The sequence below is a fragment of the Hemicordylus capensis genome, chromosome 1, assembly GCF_027244095.1.
Source record: "Hemicordylus capensis ecotype Gifberg chromosome 1, rHemCap1.1.pri, whole genome shotgun sequence".
In the NCBI taxonomy this organism is placed as follows: domain Eukaryota; kingdom Metazoa; phylum Chordata; class Lepidosauria; order Squamata; family Cordylidae; genus Hemicordylus; species Hemicordylus capensis.
The window spans coordinates 4,821,715-4,844,016 of NC_069657.1; the positions used below are offsets into that span (position 1 = coordinate 4,821,715).

General features: G+C 50.2%; 1 protein-coding gene across 3 annotated transcripts in view; it reads left to right on the top strand.

The window, feature by feature from the left end:
- Positions 1-4,619: 4,619 nt before the first annotated feature.
- MAP4K5 (mitogen-activated protein kinase kinase kinase kinase 5) overlaps positions 4,620-22,302 on the top strand; it is a 126,083-nt gene continuing 108,400 nt past the window's right edge. Inside the window, exons 1-2 of one of the 3 annotated variants that reach the window (XM_053271469.1) lie at positions 4,620-5,542; positions 11,921-12,200. In XM_053271469.1, the coding sequence (XP_053127444.1) occupies positions 12,090-12,200 (111 nt within the window). In that variant the 5' untranslated portion in view covers positions 4,620-5,542; positions 11,921-12,089. The remainder of the gene's footprint in view (positions 5,543-11,920; positions 12,201-22,302) is intronic. The other 2 variants (XM_053271478.1, XM_053271461.1) reach the window with 2 other exon arrangements.

Here is a 22,302-nt window from a genome sequence, read left to right on the forward strand (position 1 = left end):
GACACGCCCCCCGCGTCTGACGTCAGATGCGGGGACGGTCGTTTAGCTCCTGAGCGGGGGCCGCGCGGCCCCTTCGGGAGCTAAAGAAAGGCTGGCGCTGTGTTTGCAGCACCAGCCAGGAGTGGCTCTTCCCTGCAAAGGCAGGGAAGGCAGGGAAGAGTCGCTCCTGGCTGCGTGCTGCAAACGCAGCACCAGCCTAACTAGCTCCTGAAGAGGCCACGTGGCCCCTTCAGGAGCTAAGACTGGTGCTGTGTTCGCAACGCAGCCCAGATGCGGATCTTCCCTGCAGGGAAGAGTCGCGCGGCCCCTTCAGCAGTTAAAAATGGCAAGCAGCAGCAACTCCCGAACGGAGCCTCAAGGCTCCGTTCGGGAGCCAGACCACGCCCCCGCATCTGACGTCAAACGCGGGGGCATGGCTATCCCCTGCGTCTGATGTCAGACACAGGGGGCAGGGCTATCGGGGCGCCCGCCGCGGCCGCACACAGGCCACCAGCGGGCTAGCTACGCCCCTGCACTGCAGCCTCGAACTTCGCCCCCCCGTGTTCAAACCTGTTCGGAGGCCCGTAAAAGGGCCCCCAAACAGGTTCGTGCACATCCCTGTTAGGGAGAGGGCCTTTTTGGTGGTTGCATCCTGTTTATGAAATAGCCTCCCCAGTGGTCGCCATCAGGATGTCCTGTGGCAGATAACTCCATACATTAATTACATGCTATGTGTAAAAGTACTTCCTCTTGTCGGTCTTAAATTTCATGACCATTAGTTTTATGGGATGACCCCTGGTTCTGGGGTCAGAACCATAAGAGGGAGTTCCATAAGGGGGAGACGGAGAACTTATCTCTCTCCACACCATGCATAATGTTATGGATTACCCACTCAACCAGTTTGGAGAGATCCTTTTGGAGCCCCTCACAATCTTTTTTGGATTTCACTACCCTGAAAAGTCTAGTGTCATCTGCAGATCTGGCCACCTTACTGCTAACTCCCATTTCTAGATCGTTTATGAACAAATTAAAAAGCACAGGCCCCAATACAGATCCTTGGGGGATCCCACTTCTTAATCTCTCAATTCTTAAAACTGTCCATTTATACCTACCCTCTGTTTCCTGTCCTTCATCCAGCTACAGTCAATGAATGAACCTGTCCCCTAATCCCGTGACTGCTAAGTTTACTCAAGAGCCTTTAATGTAGAACAGTAGAAGCCTGCTACTGTTATGACTTTTGCTTGTTGCTCATTTCTGTATGTCCACATTCATTCTTGACCTTTTGTTTCCAGTCCCGATACGTGTGGCATCTTTTTTATGGCCCTTCCCTTACTGCTAAGTATGTTGATTGCTAGGCATGCAAATGGGTCTGAGGTGAGAGTGAAGATTGGAGAAGTAACTGCTGATGAGCTAGCACTGATACTTCCCTAATGCAGGGTAGGGGATAAAAATATTTCCACATTTAATTCAGGGATAGAATCTAACAAGAAGGGATAGAATCTAACAAGCTAGGAAACCTGGGTGGACTGGAGTCCTCCACAGAAACCCTGTGGGTGACTATACAAGGCCGGAAAGGGAACATGCTCCACTGGGGACGTGCTATCGCCCTCTGGATGAAAACGCTGACAGTGACTAGGACTTGCAGAAGGAAATCAGGGAGGCGTCAAGGAGAGGCAGGGCAGTAATAATGGGTACTTCAATTACCCACACATAGACTGAGGAAATCCACAGTCAGGTAGTGAGAAAGAGGACAAATTTATAGATATGCTGAATGACTGTGCCCTAGAACAGATGGTCTTGGAACCAAGCAGAGAGAAGGCGACCTTGGACTTATTCCTGAGTGGCATCCAGGACCTGGTGCGTGATGTCAGTGTCATGGAGGACCCTTTGGGGAACAGTGACCATAGTGCCATCAAATTAAGCAAACATGCAGGGAGAGAATCACCAAGGAAGTCTAAAACAGAAAGTTTGAATTTCAGAAGAGGAAACTTCTCCAAAATGAGGAGTATGGTGAAAAGAAAACTGAAAGGGAAAATAGGGATGTGCCTGGAACTGGAATGGGTAGGTTCAAAGACAGGACAACTTTAAGGGTGGGGGAGGGCGCACTTATCCCTCCCTCTGCTTTCCCCTCGCCGTCAGGGCAGCAGCATACCTCCCTGCCACCCCATTCCCTCCTTGGCCGGAAGTGCCGGGTGTGCATGCACGCCCTCGACAGGCGCGCACAACATGCACACACCCGCACCCGGCATGAGCATGCACGCACCTGGCACTTCCTGCCAAGGAGGGAATGGGGTGGCAGGGAGGTATGCTGCTGCCCCGACAGAGTCTTTACAAACCCAGCACTGGCAGGAAAAAAGCAGAGGGAGGCGTAAGTGCACCCTCCCCGCTCTCAAAGTTGTTGTCCCCCCACTGTCTTCAAGCCTCCCAACTGCCCAGTGTTTGAACCTGTTTGGAGGCCTGTAAAAAGGCCTTTGAACAGGTTCATGCACATCCCTAAGAGAAAATCAGGAGAGCCACTTCGCTCCAGAATGCATGGAATTTACTCAAAACCACAATACTAGAAGCCCAGTTAGAATGTATACCAAAAAGGAGGAAAGGGATCACTAAGTCCAGGAGGATGCCAGCATGGCTAACAGGTAAAGTTAAGGAAGCCATAAAGGAGAAGAAGACTTCCTTCCAAAATTTGGACTTCCTGCCCAAATGAAGAGAACTCTGGCAAAAGAAATGCAAGGTGACAATAAGGAAGGCCAAAAGAGAGTCTGAGGAACATTTAGCTAAAAGCATCAAGGGGGATAGCAAAAACTTCTTTAAATACACCAGAAGCAGGAAACCTGCCAGGGAGGTGGTTGGACCATTAGACAATGAGGGAGTGAAAGGGATTAGTAAGTGTTGCGCCCTGGATCTCAGATAGCGAGGAGGAAGGGGAAGCTGACAGCCTTTCAGCCGGCGCATGGGTGCATGAGGGGCAGAGCCTGGCTGTCAGTTCCCAAGAGAAGGCTGAGGAAGGTCAGGCTGATGTTTCAGAGCAGGCACAGCAGTCTGAGACAGACTAGAAGATGAGCTATGCAGGCAATCCCCACTGACTACACAGCAAAGGCGTGTCACAAGGCGAAGAGCACAGCTGGAAACTATCAGGAGGAGTAAATGCCTCTTGCAGAGGGCTGATAAGCCTTGAATCCCTGCCAGCTGAGAGTTATCAGCTTGGACTATAAAGCATGTCAACAGCTTTCTGTTAGCTGCTGGAAGACAATATTTGTCAACCCTTGTGTTGACAGCTTTCAGCCCAAGCCTGATATAGAGAACTATTCCAAGCTGTGTTTTGTTTCTGCAGCCCAGTTTGTATTGTGGACTATCTTCCTGGACTTCCCTTCCGGGTGGCCAGATTGCTGACAGTAAGGAGGATATGGAGGCTGCAGAGAAGCTGAATGAGTTCTTTGCATCTGTCTTCACAGCAGAGGATACTGAGTATATACCTGTTCCTGAACCAGACTTTTTTGGAACAGAGGCTAAAAACTGAGTCAGATAGAAGTGACAAGAGATGATGTTCTAAACTGTCTGGAAAAACTGAAAACTAGGCTAGCAGATTGCCAGGGCTGGATGGCATCCATCCAAGAGTCCTCAAGTAGGCATGTGCCTGAAACGTTTCTGGTTTAGGGCAGTTTTGGCACCCACGGGCGCAGTGCTTTAAGGGCGGGAGAGGGTGTACTCACCCCTCCTACCGCATTTCCCCTGCCGGTGCGCTGTCGGTTTTAAGCCCCTCGGGGCGGCAGCGTTCCTCCCTGCCACCCTGTTTCTGCCATCGGCCGGAAGTGGCCAATGCGTGTGCGCCCGCGCGTGTACGGCAGAGGGGCGCGCGCACACACACAACGGGCGCACGCGCACTCGCGACTTCCGGCCACTTCCGGCCGATGGCAGAAACGGGGTGGCAGGGAGGAACGCTGCTGCCCCAAGGGGCTTAAAACCGACAGTGTGCCGGCGGGTGAAATGCGGTGGGAGGGGTGAGTACACCCTCCCCCGCCCTTAAAGTGCTACCCCCGCCGGCGCCGAGGATCTTCGTGTACATCCCTATCCTCAAGGAACTCAAATGTGACATTGCCGACCTCCTTGCAAGAATATATAACTTATCCCTGACATCAGGCTCTGGACGGGAGGACTGGAAAGTAGCAAATGTATCACCTGTATGTTACATTATGATGCACAGTCATAGCTACTACTTCTGGTTACTTCCAGACAATGTTGGAACGGGGCCCTTTGCCACCCCTTTGGATTTTTAGGGAATTGTGCGCTGGTGGGGGAAATGTGGTGGTGGTGGGGTGCAACCTTCCTCACCCTTAAAGCCACCGTCGCCGTCGACCCCTCAAGCTGGCCAGGGTTTGAACTGGTTCGGAGGCCTGTGAAAGGGCCTCCAAACCGGTTTGTGCATGTCCTTAATGGGGAGTGGAGGCCTCCAGACAGAGACAAATGTTTGAGGAGCAACTCCTTGCTTAAATTTTGTTTCTTGGGGAAGAGGAAAAAAAGTTGGGGGGGAACATATGTTTTGGGGGAGTTCAGTGAAATGAGTGGGGGGACTGAAGTACCCCTACTGGCCATTCTAGTCTAACGAGGAGCACCGACTGGTTGGTACTGCAGATTGGTTGATAGACCAGCGTGAGCCAGGCAGGCACGCCAGCGACTCTTATTTGGGATTGAAGCATCCGCAGAGCTTAAAAGGAGGGGGGCCATATGTTTGGTTTTATGGCTTGACGGACACGGGGTGGCGGCTCTTCCGGATTAATCCACCCCCAAACGACACGATCCGGCCCAGGGGCGTGAGTGAGCGGGAGAGGTTCGCGGGGCTAATCCCTTCAAGTGAATCCGGAGCCTCGGAGTGTGAACGCCGCGTCGTGGCAGTGATGGATCCGGATTAGCTAGATCCGGAGCAAGGCGCGTGCCAGGAGCCGGTGGGGCTGCCTGCCGCTGCTGGGGCTCCTCCTGCGGGGCCGCGGTCGGTGGGTGAGCCGGAGCGAGGAGGGCGCTTCGGGCCCCGCCGCCGCCGCGGCCTCTGAGGGGAAGGCAGCGGGTTGCGGGGGAGGCGGCCGGCGCCACCACGCCAGGCCTCCGCTTCGGGGCGCTGTGGCTCCTCCTCAGCAGCCCGGCTGGTCGGCGGCGGCGGCCCTTCGGTAGCGGCGGCGGCGGAGGCGGCGAGGGCGGGACCGGGAAGGAGGCAGGCCGGCCAGCCAGCCAGCGAGCAAGCAGGCGGCCCCGGCGGCGGCAGCAGCAGCAGCAGCGGCGGCTCCTCCGGTCTCCTCCCCTGGCCCGGCGGCGGCGGCGGCTTCGAGCGAGCGGCGTTCTGAGAGGCGGGAGGCCGAGAGCCGGGCTAGGCCAGGGCGGGCCGGATCGGCGCCACGGCGGGCGGCGGCCCCGGCAGCCCCAGCGCGTCTCCACCGCCGACCCCCGGCCAGCGCGGCGGGGACAAAGAGCGGCGGCGGCGGCGGCGGCCTCGGCCTCCTCCTCCGGCTGCTGCTGCCGCTTCTCGGACCGAGCGGCGACGACGACGACGAGGCGGGCCCGGGACCGGAGAGAGGTGAGGCGCCCGGGCGGGATCGGGGCCGGCGGGGAGGGGCCGGGAGGGAGGGTGGGGGGGGGCTTGCTGGGGCGGGGGGGGGGCGCCAGAGCGGGACCCCCCCGCCCCCCGGGCCAGGGCGTTCGGGTTTACACGCGCGAGAAGCGAAGCGGAGGCCAAGGGAAGTGGCGCTGCTCCGCCACCGAGTGTGGGGTCGAGTTGTCGTTGCCGGCTCACCCGCCCGGAGGAGTGAAGCGGGGGGGGGGGGTCGGGCGGGCGGAGGTCAGCCTGCCCGTCATCGAAGGGACCACACAACACCAACACACACACACAACACAACACACACACACACACAGGCACTTGGAGACTTGTGCATGCCTCGCCGTGCGGGGGTTGTGCCTGCATCAGTCTCTGCTGCCCTGAACCTGCAGCTGGGGGGCGGCGGGGGGGCTCTTTCCTCTTTACCCTCCTGTGCCAAGGAACGGACGAGGCCCCTCCGATCTCTCTCTCTCTCTCTCTCTTTCACACGTGCATCCAGCTAGCTAGCTGGATCAGAGAGCCTATCCCTCCACTTTCCTATCTGGAATGGAGTTCACTAATAAAGACTCCTGCTATTGATTGGAAACTATGAACCGGCTCCAAGCTGCTTCTCCTCTCAGCAGACAGGCATGCCTCGGCAGACTCTGCTGGGTTGTGCCTCTGTGCACTCTGCTGTAATGGAAGGGCATCTCTTACCAGAGAGCATTCCCAACAGGAGGGAGAGCTCTTTGCGATTCCTCTGTGCCCAGGAGCAGAAGAGGCCTCTGCTATCACACACACACACACACCACACTCCAGGGTTTCTAGCTAGCTGCTGGGACCAGAAGATGCCTCTCCAGCAGCAGCAGCAGCAGCAGGCGGCCCAGTGTGAAGGAAGCAGTGCAGGGCGGCTGCTGCTGCTGACCGAGGAAGTTGGGGCTGAAGGGCCGTGTGAACCTGGACAGGAGGAGGACAAAGGTTTTTCTCCTGCACCCCCCTCCCTGCTTCCCTGATGTTGCCCCTGGGGTGGGTGACTACTGTGGATTAGAAGCCTTGTGGGGAGCCCCTGTTGGAAGGGGAGCCCCGGTTGTGGCTCCCCCAGTAGTGGGTGGCATGGTAAGGTGGTGAATGTGTGTGCAGATTTCTTGGCTCCGGGGAGAAGCCGTGGGGGAGGCTGGTGGGTCCGAAAGGGGCGGTGGCGGCTGCTGCTAAGATTCCCTTGGAAACCAGAACCGGCCTGCTGCCAGCTGCAGACCCAGAGTGGGCCTTTTTGCACTGCCTCTGCCTTGGGATGCCGCGTCCTTGGCTTCCAGGCCGCCTGTCCGTGGGTCTCTGTTGCCCAGTTGGAGAGCCCTTCTTGTGGGGGCAGAGGAGGGCATCTGCTGTACTTTCTCACACACACACACACACACACACACATAGTGAAAGCTTGGCTCCCAGGGAAGCGGCTTGAGAAGCTTTAATTCCCTCTTATGGAATCTTCCTCCTCAAGCCATTTTGCAGCTCGCCGGAGTTTCTCTTAGGCCTCCTGTTTATATGTTCAGTCAGATCCTGTGCGAGGAGTCATGCGAAAGCAATTGAGTCTTGGGCTTGTTGGGGATTCTGCTACAAACTCTGAAGTGGAGGCTGGATGCACTCTGCTGCGCTGAACACACTGGAACTCTGCATCCAGGTAATCTCCAGCATTGTGCCAAGAAAAGCTGGAGGCTGCAGCCTCTGTAGGTTAGCCAAGCAAGCCGACTGGCATGACTTGGCTCCCTATATCCTAGTCGTCTTCTCTGCGCTAAGGCCCTGCCTACTGGTAGCTGGAAATCCAGCTCTCTGGCTCCTCGCCTGCAAGTTTTGACGGGTAAATTAATGAACTCAAACTTCTGTTGCTTCATTTGGGTAGGCCAGGCCAAAAGTGAAGGGCTCACTTGCTTTTTCGGTGGGGAGGGGCTTTTATGGAGGCTGTTTAGGTTCTGGTGCTCTGCGGCCTTTTTGAATCCTTCTGGCTGGGAGGTCAGTTGCTCTTAGGTAATGTTTGCCCACTCAGTTCTGAGGCTTCACACTTTCTTAATGTGCAGGTTCCATTTTGAAAGGCAGATCCTTCTTAACTGTTTAGCTCATTGGCAGCCCTGCTTCTAAGATTTGACTAAGTCCGGTACATACCACGTTCAAGCCTCTCTTTGCAGTCTTGAGGGCCAGGAGCATTACATGCATTTTAAAAAGCTGAGCTGCTCAGGTTGCTGGATTCTGTGCTTGGTAATATCAGTTTTGCGTGTAAGCAGTGCAGTTGCAGCATCCTTGGGGTCCCTGACGTTCCAAACTGGATCCTGTGGGTTTCTCCGTGGTATTAAAACGTTATAAGGCCAAATATGCACCCTAATGGAGCTCATGCTGTTATGTAAAGAGTGTCTCCTTGGTCACGTGTTTGAGAAAAACGCTCTTCAAACAGAGGAGGAGTAGCCATTTGCTCTTTCAAAAACGTGTAGCCTGATTTTCCGCTGGCAAATGTGAGTTTTTTCTTCTTTGGGAGAATCCATAGCCATTTTAATCTTTGTCTGCGCTGCCAGCTTGCCTTGCCGCTTTCCTTGGCTGTTTCTGCTAGGTCTGTGGTGGAGGAGGTCTGTGCTCAGGCTTTGCTTGGGATATGGCAGACAAACCATGGGACTTGAACCAGGACTGATCTAGATCACAGCTCATCCATAGCCACTACACATAGGCTGGATTCAGATGCAACGCAAAACCATGTCTTCCATTATATCCGAACCCCAAGCCTTCCCACAAACCAAAGTTTGCTTGGGGCTAACAAACCAGAATCTGAAATCATGGTTTGAAGCTAGCTTCAGGTAAAGGGTATGTGTTTAGTTGCCTGGCTTCTGCAGCCTACTTCAGGGCGGCCCAACTTCAGCCCTGCTGTCTGTGGACTACAACTCCCATCATCCCCAGCTGCAGTGATCCATAGCCAGGGATTATGGGAGTTGTAGTCTTCTGTAGGAAGGCCCAAGTGGTGCTGCCCTGATGTAGACTGTAGAAGCCAGCGTTCCTTGCAGAGAGGCCTGGGGAACGAGTCTTGTGTTGATTGGCCTCACTCATTCTGTGTGGGGAATCCTGGCTCACGTCTGGCTCCTGTCCGTTTCCAAAGGGCTTGAACCAGGAGCCCTGCCGGCAAAGGGTCAGCGGCCTGCTTCAGCCGAGGCTTCCGCTGGTTGAAAGCAGCCCCAAGCCTATTCCGCTTGGTTGCCTGGTCTGCTCTAGCCCTCTCTCCAGCTTTCTGGCATTTGGACCCCAGCACTTGCCCCTCTCTCCTGTTTTGTGCTGCATTGAGGCACCAACCTGGACTCCTGGGTAGACGTACCTTCAGCAACTTAGCTGCTGCTGCCTCGTTTCCTCTTTGCACATTCCTAGATAGCTGTGACCCACATGCCCGAGGAGGCCTCTGACCCGCATTTGCCCTCTACAGCTGGAATCATTCCAAGGTGACCGACAGCTCTGTCCGCGTGGCTTTAGAGCAGGCCTGCACAACTCGGGCCCTCCAGCTGTTGCTGGACTACAACTCCCGTCTTCCCCAGCCACAGTGGCCAGTAGTCAGGGATGACAGGAGTTGTAGTCTTGGTAAGGGTTAATTAGGGAGGAAATCTGGTCTTGTGATAGTAAGCATGACTTGTCCCCTTTGCACAGTAGGGTCTCCCCAAGTTTGCATTTGAATGGGAGGCCACATGTGTGAGCACTGTTAAGATATTGCACTCAGGGGATGGGGCCGCTCTGGGAGCAGCATCTCTGTGCTTGCATGCAGAAGGTTCCAGGTTTCCTCCCTGGCAGCATCTCCAAGATAGGGCTGGGAGAAACTCCTGCCTGCAACCCTGGAGAAGCCACTGCCGGTCTGTGTGGACAATACTGAGCTGGATGGACAAAGGGTCTGCCTCAGTATGGGGCAGCTTTCTCTGTCCCTATGACATCTATAGAGGGGCCAAAGTGGTTAGCTGACTTGTGCAGAGAGACTGACTGCAGCTGGTGTTTATGTCATAGTTCAGAAGGGACCTTGACACAACTGTAGTGGTTCTTGTCAGTTATCTAGAAGTGACACTGCCTCCTCTCCTCCTGCCACTATAGGGCTGCAGCTATATTGCAAATTCACAGTCTCGCTGTGTGAGCACAGACCAGGGCATTTAGCATCCTGAGAATCTTGGTTTCCATTGAAAGAGCAATTTTGTAGCATTAAGGCTGTGAGAATGCGCTTACTTTAAATAACAAAGACCTGCATGAGTGTCAGGAATAGATTTAATGAAGCAGAGAAGTGTAGACTCTGATGCATTTCAGTCACAATTTGGTATCCCTGTATATAGTAAAGGATGTTAACAATGAGCCATTGTAACCTTTAGTTTGGCAAACGTATTGGCTGGATTCAGACATAATGGCCACATTCACATATAACGCAAAACCGGAGTTTAAGGGTCCAGAGGTTGCCAAACCTGCACATCCAAATACGGGAAACTCCAGTTCTGCGAGGCGACCGACCTGAGGGTTTCTTTTTTGAACTCCAGTTTGATCCCTCGGGCTGTAGTGAGTTCTGTCGCCCCAACCCAAGGTTAAATGCAACCTGCGTCATGTCTGAATTTGGAACAGCAGGCTGAATTCCCTGTGACTGCAGTTGAGGGAGGAAGCTCCTCCCTCTCTCTGGCTCTGATTGGCTGTGCGGGCTGACCTTCATGCAAGAAGGAAGCCCGCATAGTCAGTTCTCCTTCCTCTCTGCAGTCTCGCTGACTGCAGGCTCCCTGCTCTCCGTTACGTCTGAATTCGGACAGGAGAGCGGGGATGGGGTGGGCAGCGGAACCGCGGGTCAGTGGGACCCACGGTTCAATGTTACGTGCAAATGCGGCCACAGTGAAGCTCTGGTTTGTGCTAACTGCACTTACAACCTGCACCATGATTTCAGCTTTGAGGCAGACAGCAGGCAAACCTGCTGCCAAAGGAGTTTTAGAGCTGCTTCTCTGCTTTCGTTCCCCATCTGCTCAGGATTCTGCTTCATAAATTCACTCTCCTCTCCACAGTGCAGCAGCCTCTTAAGGCAATGCAATGGCCCTCACTGTGGATTGTAATGATCTGTGGATTCACATGTAACCACAATGCCTGCAAACTGTGATTTGCAAGCTAGCTTCAAACCATGATTTCAGATTCTGGTTTGTTAGCCCCAAGCAAACCTTGCTTTGTGGGAAGGCTTGGGGTTCAGATATAATGGAAGACATGGTTTTGTGTTGCGTCTGAATCCAGCCTATGTGTAGTGGCTATGGATGAGCTGTGATCTAGATCAGTCCTTGGTTCAAGGCTCGCCTCAGCTACTAACTCTCCTCTGTAATAAGGGGATGATAAGAGCATCCTGTCTTGAAAGGTTGTTGGAAGTATATATTGTTATTACTCAGAACTAGCTGTTTTACAGGCTTGATGAGGATGCTTTTCCTGTCTTTGCACAGAGACAGTTGTACCCTGGGGCAAGTTGGCATCCTACCCTGAGGCAGGACTAGACATCATGGATTGAAATTACAAGGTTTAGGCTAGACAAGAGGAAGAATTTCCTAACTGTAAGAGCTGCTTGACAGTGGAACAGTCTGCCTTGTACTTTGGTGTGTTCTCTCTCGTGGGAGGTTTTCACACAGAAGCTGAATGGCTGTTGGGGAAGTGCTGAACAAGAGGGGGTGGGATTGGACTAGAAAACTCCTAAGGTCCTTTCCAGCTCTCAGATTCTGTTATTCTAAGATGGGAAGTTTTCTTCCTCTCACAATATTAGAACCTGGGGACATCCTTTGAAACTAAATGCCGGGAGATTCAGGACAGACAAAAGGAAGTACGTCCTTACATCATGTGTCGTGGAACTATGGAATTCCCTGCTACCAGATGTGGTGACGGCCACCAATCTAGATGATTTTTAAAAGGGAACAGACAAATTGCTATCCATATCTACTATCTGGGATAACGAGGTATTTCCATCAGGATCGGAGGGGGCAGTTGCCCTCTTTCCACCACTTGAGGGTTTCCCTGATGTACCTGGCAGGCCACTGTGTGAAGCAGGAGGTTGGACACGATGGGCCTTGGGCCTGATTCTGCAATGTTTTTCCTATGTTCTTCTGAAGTGGCCCCTACAGGCACCCTTAAAAGATGGAAGGTGGACCCATCTCACCCAGGAGATGCAACCCTCTAGGAAGTTCTCCTGTGCAAGGACTCTCGTTGGAGTGAATGAAGCACCATTTGTTTCAATTAGGCAAGCCCAGGAGAACTTCCCAGGCAATTGTGCCCCATGTTAATTAGCTGATTTAGAGTCCCACTTGGATTTCCTGCCGCAGGCACCAAAGTGACTGTTGTATAGAACCCGACGTTCACGGAAACTTTTTTTAACTATTTCAGGCCTAAAGAAGAGTGGAGCAGGGCCATGAGTGCTGCTGGGGGATCGCCTTGCTAGGACCTTGAGGGCCTCGCTGACTTGATATTGGAGACCCAGAAGTGGGGAAGGGAGAGAACTGCACACTGTCCCTGTTCCCCCTCTGGCGGGAAGGAGGGGAGAGTCTCTTCACGGATGATGGAACCTCTGACCCGCCCCAGTGGAGATATAATGCGGCGGAATCCGCAGCAAGACTATGAACTCGTCCAGCGAGTGGGCAGTGGCACGTATGGAGATGTCTACAAGGTGAGAGTGAATAAATAACTAGCTTAACCCTCACCGAGCATCTGTGTGCTAGTACTTGATTTCTCCCCTCACCCCCTGCCACAGTCTCCCTCACCTCAGAGATCTCTCCACCCTCGCCTGAGCCGCACTTCTGCTCCTCCTCCTCCATCTGGTTGTTGCCCGGATGTCACCCCTCTTGGTCACTCCTCAGTCCCCCTCACCCCCCCTTCTTGGTCGCAGCTGCAGTGTTGCTGGCACCTATTGGCCAAGCTGCAGCCCCCTAGCCCTAGATACATCCCCACCCGAGACCCGCTCCTGCTCCTCCCCACAGGATCAGTAACAGCGGTTGACCAGGCTCTTTCTCGCTGCTGCCGTCACACCATGGCTGCTCGTCCCCCTCAGGCCGCTGACAAGTCCAGGTCCTTCCATTGCCTGCTTGCCTGCCTCCCTCTGCCAATGGCCTCAGTAGCCCCAAACGGCAGCAGTGGTTGACTGGGCCCTTCCTTGCTTCCAATAGGTGCCACCATGGCCGCTCGTTCCCCTCAGGCCGCTTACAGGCTTGGGCTCAGCCTTCTTTCTCTCTTCCTCTCCCTTCTTCTCTCTCTCTCTCTCTCCCTTCCCGATTTAACAGATCTTGTTCATCTTGTTTCCTTATCTAATTCACACAACAGCAGCCTCCTTCTCTTGAAGGGGCTCTTTCCTTCCTCACGATTCATCTCTTTGCAGACCTGGCTACCCCACTATCCTTTTATGTATATACTAGCCAACCCCACACAGAGCATCCGTGTGCTCTTTGGGGCTGGCGGTTACCTCTTCCCCCCACCACCTGCCCCAGTCTCCGCTTCCGGGCCCAGCCACCTCTCCTCCTCCCCACCACCACTTCTGCCCCCCTCACTTTCTTTCCCCCCTCCTGGGCTTTGCCTCCACGGCAGGGCCCGCCACCATGGCGGTCAATTCTCCTGGGTGCGCCTCAGCCAATCAGGCGCGTCTGCCGCCCAGCCAATCAGCTGAGTGCTGGGACGCACATTCCAAGGCACACCCAGGAGAATTATATACATAGATAGATTCCTCTCCTCTACAATCAAGAACATCTTCCGACCAGTAACAGTTGCGTTCCAACTGACCTTAACCATCACAGGCTCCTCCTCCCTATCTGCATATGGAATCCCCACTGCCCAATCATCATGGTGCCACAGGCTCCTCCTCCCTATCTGCATATGGAATCCCCACTGCCCAATCACCATGGTGCTTCTGTTCGCGAACTCTCACAAGAGCTGCCACACATAGGATTAGCAATGGGTACACCTTAGAGAATTATAGATAGATAGATAGATAGATAATGATAATTTTTGATAATGGTACTTCACATGTACGCATGCATGCACAATGCAGCCACACAACACCTTTAAGTGTTTAAAGTGCTTCATGTATGTAGATTTCTTATCCTTACACAGTGTTGTCAGCTAGGTCAGTATTATTATCCCCATATTGTGGACGGAAGACTGAGGCACAGAGAGAATAGCTTGCCATCTGGTGTCTTCTTAGCTTCAGTGAGGTTTCAGCCAGCAACTTCTTGACGGATAGCTCATTCTCTCTGCCTCTCCACTGCAACTGGAAGAGACCATTCCCACTGCCATTTGACAACTTCTTTGCTACCCTTTTCTGGCAAATAGCCTGAACAGCTTGAGCCAGGAAGTCTGTCGTGTGGATTTCCTAAGTATTATAAAACTTTTGGCAGCGTGCATAGAAATTAGGGGCGTGGAAGCTAGGGAAGGTTGTAATACAGAGTGGTGGTCCAAAATATTTTGCCTCCAACAGTGTTGCTGAATTGTGGGCTCCTGAGAGTGGGAGGCTGGGAGTGGGGTGCTTTGGCAGATTTTCAAATGTGGCAGTGGTGTTTGTAGAAAATGCTGTGCAGATGGCATTTTCTGTAAAAGAAAGAATACTTGTGGCCACCACTCATACTGCACCCCTTCTTGAAAACTTTCAAAAAAGCTACAGGTTGTGGGAAAGTCATAACAGCCTTGCTGGATCAGGCCCAAGGAAGCCCATCTAGTCCAGCATCCTGTTTCACACAGTGGTCCACCAGATGCCTCTGGGGAGCCCACAGGCAAGAGGTATGAGCATGCCCTCTCTCCTGCTGTTGCTCCCCTGCAACTGGTATTAAGAGGCATTGTGCCTCTGAGGCTGGAGGTGGCCCACAGCCACCAGACTAGGAGCCGTTGATAAACCTGTCCTCCATGATTTTGTCTAAGCCCCTTTTAAAGCCCCAAACCATTTCCACCACCTGCAGCAAAAATGGAGGTTGGGTACAGTTCTGCACTAGTCAGCACTACCCTCCCATACTGGCATGCAGTGACTGGTCACTTGTGACCCTCACACCACCAATAGAAGGGAGTTGAAAGGGAGTTGCCACTTTATTTAATTTATTTATTACATTTAATATACCGCCCACTCCGAAGACTCTGGGCGGTGCAAACAGGCAACATTAAAAATTACATTCTGAATTAAAAACTAAGGTAACTACCAAAGAACAGAAAAATAAACTACAGGGCAAAAGCCTGGCGAAAAAGAAAAGTCTTCAATAGCGATTTGAAGATCGGTAAGGAAGGGGCTAGCCGGATCTGTAGGGGGAGAGAGTTCCAAAGGAGTGGGGCAGCAACCGAAAAGGCCCTTTCCTGGGCCTTAGAGCCCTGAACATCTCAGAAATCAGGGACCGACAGAAGGGCCATCTGATATAATCTAACTGGACGGTATGATCTAACCCACTTTAGTGGGTTCCCCCCGCCCTTTTAAATTTTATTTTGGTATAGCAGTATTCTGATGAGATGATGATGATGATTATTTTATAACAAACACATGTAGAATACAAATACGTTACTGTTTTGAACCACTTTGGTACTTTTAATGATAAAGCGATATAAATATTTTAAATTAGTACATGTGGCCCGCTGTTGACCAGGCAACATCATTTTGCATAGATCACACTGCTAGGGAAGTTCAAGAAATGAAATCCAGGAGGCCCTCCAATATCATGGGGGTAACATTTTCAGAAACCGTGATATTGGAGTGCCTGACCTAATCCAAAAACTGGGGTTAAGTTCCTTAGCTAAGCAATCCAATCTGGTGGTGAGAGTGGATGGAGCAGCCAGTGCAGGGAGAGTGGTTATTTAAACTTTAAAGCTCCCCACATGCCTGCTAAGAAGCATCAGAGGTGTGGGAAGTTCAAAGAAGCCGTGCAAGAGGCAAGAGTCGATGGAGCAGCCTGTGCCTCTCGCTCCATTTCCTTAAACTTCCCCATGCGCCAGCTGAGAAGTGAGGAGGCTGGCCATTTAAACTGCATGCCAGTTTAGTTAGGGGGTTTGAAAGCCGTGAAAAACCCAAATTACCACCCCCCTGATTGGTATCATTGGTAAATGGGGAGGTGGCCGCTGAATGGGGAAAACTGCTATTCGAGCGCCACCTGTCTATGTCGTAGAGGGTTTTTAAAATTAATGTGCTTGCAGAAGCCAAGTAAAAGGACACTTTGAAATTTGTAGGATTTCAACTTCAAACATTATTCATTTTATTGAATAACCGCCATATATAGTAAACGTGAATAGTAGTAAATCTGAATCTGAGAAAGATCTTCTGCTTCTTTTGGGCATGATGTCATTTTGGAATTACTGATGTGAACAATAACAGTTAAAATACTATTATATTCAGAATTCCTTCTTAAAAATAAAATAATTTAAACTCCCCACCCCCCCCACCCCCGGCGTATTCTAGTATGTGCATTCAGCTAATTTAAGTGGCAGAATTGTTGATGCAAAACTGGGTCTCTGTAGGTCATTGGAAAGTATAACTTCATTTCTCATACACCAACCAATAAACAAACCAATTCTTCAAAATAGATAAGTGTTCTTTTCTCTAGCAATAAAGTAGCTCAAGCTGTTTACAGCATGAGGGCAGGGAGCTAGATTTCAGTTGGTGGAAATGGTTTCTTGCATGGTGATACAGCGATATATAAACAGTTGTTACAGTATTAACTGGTAAATCTGAAATACATTCTTAGATTATACCAGTCAAGACTTAAATATATATTATTTGCCAGTTTTTGCCATTGGACAAGTTGGCATCCCTTCCTGTTCTGGCTTATTGTTCTCTCAACGCGTGTTTGTGAAACTGTGCTGAAATTGCAGGGATGTGGTGATCGATGCCCAATTTCACGTTCTGGCTTTCAGGGGCTCCAAGCTTCCTGGTCCTGCTGAGCACCCTCCTCTGCTCAGCACTGGCTTTGGAGCGGGTGGGATGCCATCTCCTTAATTCATATCGGACAAATGGCGATTCTTGAAAGGGCCCATAGAGGAGAATTCCCTCAGAATTTTCCTCTTCAGCTAACGGGATTGGAAGCAAGGCAGGCTGCCTGATCCACCTCTGAGGAAAGAGACAGACAGCTGGGCTAAGTTCAGTGGAAAGAGCGGGGTTGAGAAATCTCTTATTTTGAAAACTGGCTGGAATTGGAGGAGCTGGGAGCGTGGAGGCCAAGGCTGCCGCCATCCATTTAGGATTCTCATGAATTCCCTAAACCTGAAGAACATGCACACGTATGTGTGGTTTTTCATACAAGCAGGTCACCTTTCATCACTGTGATATAAGTAACAGACCTTGATTTTGCCTTCTATCTGCACACTCCAGCTCTTCATTGAATGCACCCATTCAGACATTTGACTTGATTGTATGTGACTGGGTATCAGCTCACGTTATATGTGATACTCTGATGCAGTCCTACCATGAGGCAAAAGGATTTGGCGGTGGATTTGGGGTGCCATTAAGAGCAGCAGCAGAGTGGGAGGCAGATGGATCTGACCCCGAGGGGCACAATCTACTGGAAAGTTCTCTTCTTTTCAGGCCATATAAGCTAGTGACTATCGGCATCATTGTGTGGCAGCCAGTGCCATAAATTAATCATGCTTTGTAGGAGAAGTGTTTTCTGCTGTCTGTGCTGAATCTCCTGCCAATCATTGTCATTGGTGACCCTGAATTGTACTGTTATGAGAGAGGGAGAAAAATGTGTCTCTCTCTTCTGTTTCTCCATACCATGCATCATTTAATAAACTTTTTTGCCTTTTTTTTCTAAATGAAAAAGACCCCAAACAAAGGTATTCCCTCCCTCCGATGGTTGAAGTGGTGTGCAAGAGCCCTGGTAGTAGCTTGGAATGAAATTGCAGCAATACACTGATTGTAGGATACTGGACGTGCGTCAACTTTCCCAGTGCTGGAAAAGTCCTAAGAGCTTAGCTGCCTGGGTTCCTAGAAATCCGTTTTTGATGCTACACCCTCTTTTCAGAACTGTCTTGTGGATGTGCCTTATGATCGTAGATGTGTGCTATTTTTGATGTAGCATTCTTGTTTGGATGTTATTGCCCTCAGAAATGGAAAATAGCGGCTGCTGCTCCTGAGGAATACAAGCTTGTTGGTTGTGTCTGGGTTTGCATCAAAATGTGGGTTTGTGAATATTGGTAGATGCTCATAGGAACCTAGGAAGTTGCCTTCTACTGAGTCAGACCATTGGTCCATCTAGCTCAGTATTGTCTATACAGACGGGCAGCAGCTTCCCCAAGGTTGTAAGCAGGAATCTCTCTCAGCCCTACCTTGGAGATGCCAGGGAGGGAAATTGGAACCTAGATGCTCTTCCCAGAGTGGCTCCTTCCCCTGAGGGGAATCTCTCGCAGTGCTCACACATCTAGTCTCCCATTCATATGCAATCAGGGTGGACCCTGATTAGCTAAGGGGACAAGCCGTGCTTGCTACCACAAGACCAGCTCTCCTTTCTCATGGGATCTGTTCAACCTGCTCAAACATCTAGCATAATTGTGCTTCAACAGTCTTTGCACAGGGGGCCCAGCAGTGCTCTGGGATAAAACTCAGTAAAAGCTATGGGATGATCCAGCATTCAAAGCTGTGCTTGTGTGCCTTGGACACTCATTCTGATTCAGTGCTTCTGCAGTTACAAGGAAATGCACTTCTTGGTTTAGAATTTCATATTTTCAGAAATGTAGCTTTCATTTAAAAAACCCCACCAAAACTGCTTAATTGTATTGTATCCTGAACTTTGAATTGCAGATGGGTTTTGTTTTTTAACTATATAAAATCAGTCTAAAATATGAAATTCAGATTTAGAAAATGTTATGGCCTTGGGCCTGATCTGGCAGGGCTGTTCTTATGAAGTACGTTTAAAAAACATCCCCACTGGCAAGTTCCTGGTCCTTTAGAGCTGGCAAGGGAAGTCTTGGAAGCCAGAGGATTGCCCAGCTAGGCCAAGGCCTGGATCTTGATGTCTTTGCAGTCTGGCTGTCGCTTCTGCATGGCCGCTTCCTGTGCTGTCCCACTAATGTGAGAACTGGGGAGATCACTTGGGAGGAGCTAGTGATGTGACTACATCTCGGATCAGCATTGCCTCCAGGGCATGTGATGGCTGTTTGCTCAACCATCTTCAGTCAGGTTTAGGAAGCATTGTTATGCGGAGAAACTGATATATATATATATATATATATATATATATATATATATATATATATATATGCTCATTTGTCAGTCTCATTCGGATGGAAGGAAAGTTGACTTTCCATGGCACAGGGATAGGATAGCTCTGCCTTCAGTAGGTTGGGGGTGCTAATTGTCACAACAGAATGTACAAGCATGGACGTCCAGACTAAGTTAGTCATGACTAAGTCTCATGGAAATTAGCGGGACTCCAGTTGGTCATGACTATCTTGTCTCATTGATCTCAGTGGTGTTTTGTCATGACTGGCCTAGTCTGGATGCTACAGGCTTATTCTTTACATAGTGCAATCTGTGTGTGGCTCTTTTCAAAGCATGGAAGGAGCGGTCTCTGCTCAAAGGGGCTTGCATTCCGCTCTCAAGGACCAGAGACTTGCTTGTGGGTGCAGCGTCCGAACTAGGCACAAGCTGGGAGATAAAAGGAAAGGGAGAGCCATGGAACAAACTGCGCAGAGCTTGCATTTGTTTTAGTTCCACATACTTAGATTTATTTACAGTGCCACAGGGGACCTAGTGGGTTGCAGCAGAAGCATTATGAAGACTACTACTTCAGGGTTTCCCCTCAAAGTTGGGGCCCCAGATGTTGTTGGACTACAGCTCCCATCCTCTCCAGCAGTGTGTTCCAGTGGTCAGAGGGGTTCTCAGATGTTGCGGACTACAACTCCCACAATCCCCAGCCACAATGGCCTTTGGCTGGGGATTATGCAAGTTGTAGTCAGCGACACCTGGGAATCCCTCTTCCCGCCGGAACACTGAGCTCCAGCCACAATGGCACTTTAGCAAGGGTGTTCCTGGCTAAAATCATGCTTACTGCTGCCTTCTGCATATCTGACCCTCTTAAAGAAGGTGGAAGTATTTTTGTCCTGTTCTTGTGGGAAGGTGGCATTTATAGGGCCTGATTAACCCAATGCCAGTTTATCCCCAGGTTAAGAATAGCTTGCAAGTGGCAGAATCAGATTATGCAAGAGCTTTATAACTGGCAGCTGGCATGAGATATGCAGAATCCTGCAAGCACCATTTCGGAGTCTGTCTAGAACGGAAGTAGCCTTGCCCTTGGCTGGGGAGTGCTCCTGTGGTTGTCCTGGCTCTGGATTGGTTGCCCTGGTGCTCTTCCTGGAAGGAATATATGAAGCTGCCTGATAGGGGTCCCCCTAGCCAAGTACTGTCACTTGCGACCCCTGGCAGCTCTCCAAGGGCTCTTTGCTGCAGAGAGGATGGGTGGAAAGGAATGGGAGTCGGGCAGTTGCAGTGGGGAGAAGATGGCTGTGCCGGTTGATATCGGGTAGCAGCAAAGAATGTGACCTGGGAGGTCCTTGGTCCTGGTCTTCCCTTGGTTGTCAATTTGCAAGGTGGCCTGAAGTTCAGCTGCTACTCTCTTGGCCTAAGCAGCCCCTGGCTGCATCTGTAGTATGGGCAAGATGGTAGCATGGGTGGTCTGCTTTACAGCACTGCTGTGAGGCCTACTGAGGGTACTCCAGAGGCACCCTACAATACTAGGAATCCATTCTAAGCATCAGTGGCAGCAGGAGGGACTGGGGAGACCCCTCCATTTTGACTCCTGCTGAGCAGAGAGACACCTTTTAAAGTGGTGAGTCTCTTATATTTAGCAGGGGGAGAGCAACTGGCCCTATCCTTCTCAAGCACAGCATCCCTCTAGTGGCTGTTGCCTTATGTTCTTTTTATTTTGCAAGCCCTTTGGGGATAGGGGACCACTTATTTATGTATTATTTCTTTTTGTATGTAAACCGCTTTGAGAACTTTGGATGAAGAGCCATATAGAAATATTCATAGTAGTAGAGAAGACTCAGACGAACATCTGCCCCCTTTGCTTGCACCATCTTCCAGGGAAGCAAAGCCAGGGGCGCCACAGTCACATTGTGTGATACCATCAACCGCTCCTGGTATGTCAGATCTGTCATTGTGAGGGCAATATCAAGTCAATATCAATATCAAGGAGAGAGCTGGCTTGGTGTAGTGGCTAGAGTGCTGGACTAGGACCGGGGAGACCTGAGTTCAAATCCCCATTCAGCCATAAGACTTGCTGGGTGACTCTGGGCCAGTCACTTCTCTCTCAGCCTAACCTACTTCACAGAGTTCTTGTGAGGAGAAACTTAAGTATGTAGTACATTGCTCTGGGCTCCTTGGAGGAAGAGCGGGATATAAAATGTAAAATAATAATAAAATAATAAAGTCTGCTTTTATTTGATAAATGTTGGAAATGCATATCTGCAGCAGCAGATTTGCACCATATGCTTTGGAAATGTCCATTGATCAAGGGGTTTTACAAAAAGATCTTACAAAAGATTCATGATATTAGAGGGTATTCTTTAACATGTAATCCGAGATCACTGCTTTTTGCTTATATCCAAGATGAGGTGTTTAAAGAAGATCTCAAGCTAGTAACTTGTTTCCTTATGGCTGTCAGAGTCTTTATTGGAACCACATGGAGGAACGAAAGTGTCCTCATTATTTATGAATGGGATGATGAATTATGAGCAATAGCTTTGCTGTCAACGTTAACATATACTATAAAAGAGCTTTGGAGGGGTTTCGTTTAGACTAATTTGTCAAAACATTGAGTTGATTTGTTGAACTTTGAAATATCCGAGGTATTTTACATCAGTTCATGTTATTTTCTGTCTTATGAGTGTTAGTCATCACACGTGCACTTAAAAACATAAAAACAGCCCTGCTAGATCAGACCCAAGGTCCATCTAGTCCAGCATCCTGTTTCACACAGTGGCCCACCATTTGCTTCTGGAAAGCCCACAAACAAGAGGTGAAGGCATGCCCCCTCTCCTGCTGTTGGTCCCCCTTCAACTGGTATTCCAAGGCGTCTTGCCTCGGATGCTGGAGGTGGCCCATAGCCATTGATAGACCGCCATTAAATCTTATAAGGCCCTCTTAAAGCCATCCAGGCTGGTGGTTGTCACCACATCTTGTGGCAGAGAATCCCATAGATTAATCAGGTGCTGTGTGGAAAAAGTGCTTCCTTTTGTTGGTCTTAAATTTCCTGGCCTTCAGTTTCATGGGATGGCCTTTGGTTCCAGTGTTATGAAAGAAGGAGAAAAATTACTCTTTCTCCACAGCCTTCATAATTTTATACACCTCTGTCTCATCTCCCCTTAGTCATTTCCCCCCCTAAGATAACAAATACTTCATCAGTTTGTTTTCTGTACATTCAGGTACTTTAAAACAGCTGAGCTGGTAAGATTAATACATATTAAGTATTATTAGAGAATAATAGAGCCTTTGGAGTTAGGCAGTATATACATTAATTAAATAAATAGCATTTGAAGTTTTTTAAATTAGCACAATACAAAGATTAATTAATAATGATGCAGATCTACAAAAATGAACATGTATTGTATGGATGAATATTACCAATAAAATTTATATTGCAGTAATTAATGAATAAAATCCAGTTTCTCACACATGTATCTGCATCTGTATTTTCCTTTGCCTGCCAATGGTATGTTAATTTGGTCAGTAATTCTGTGTCCTAAATTAATGCATACCACTTAAATAGCATGTGTAGCAGAAGGATTTCCAAAGGGAAATGATTCAGAGTTTGGCTGCT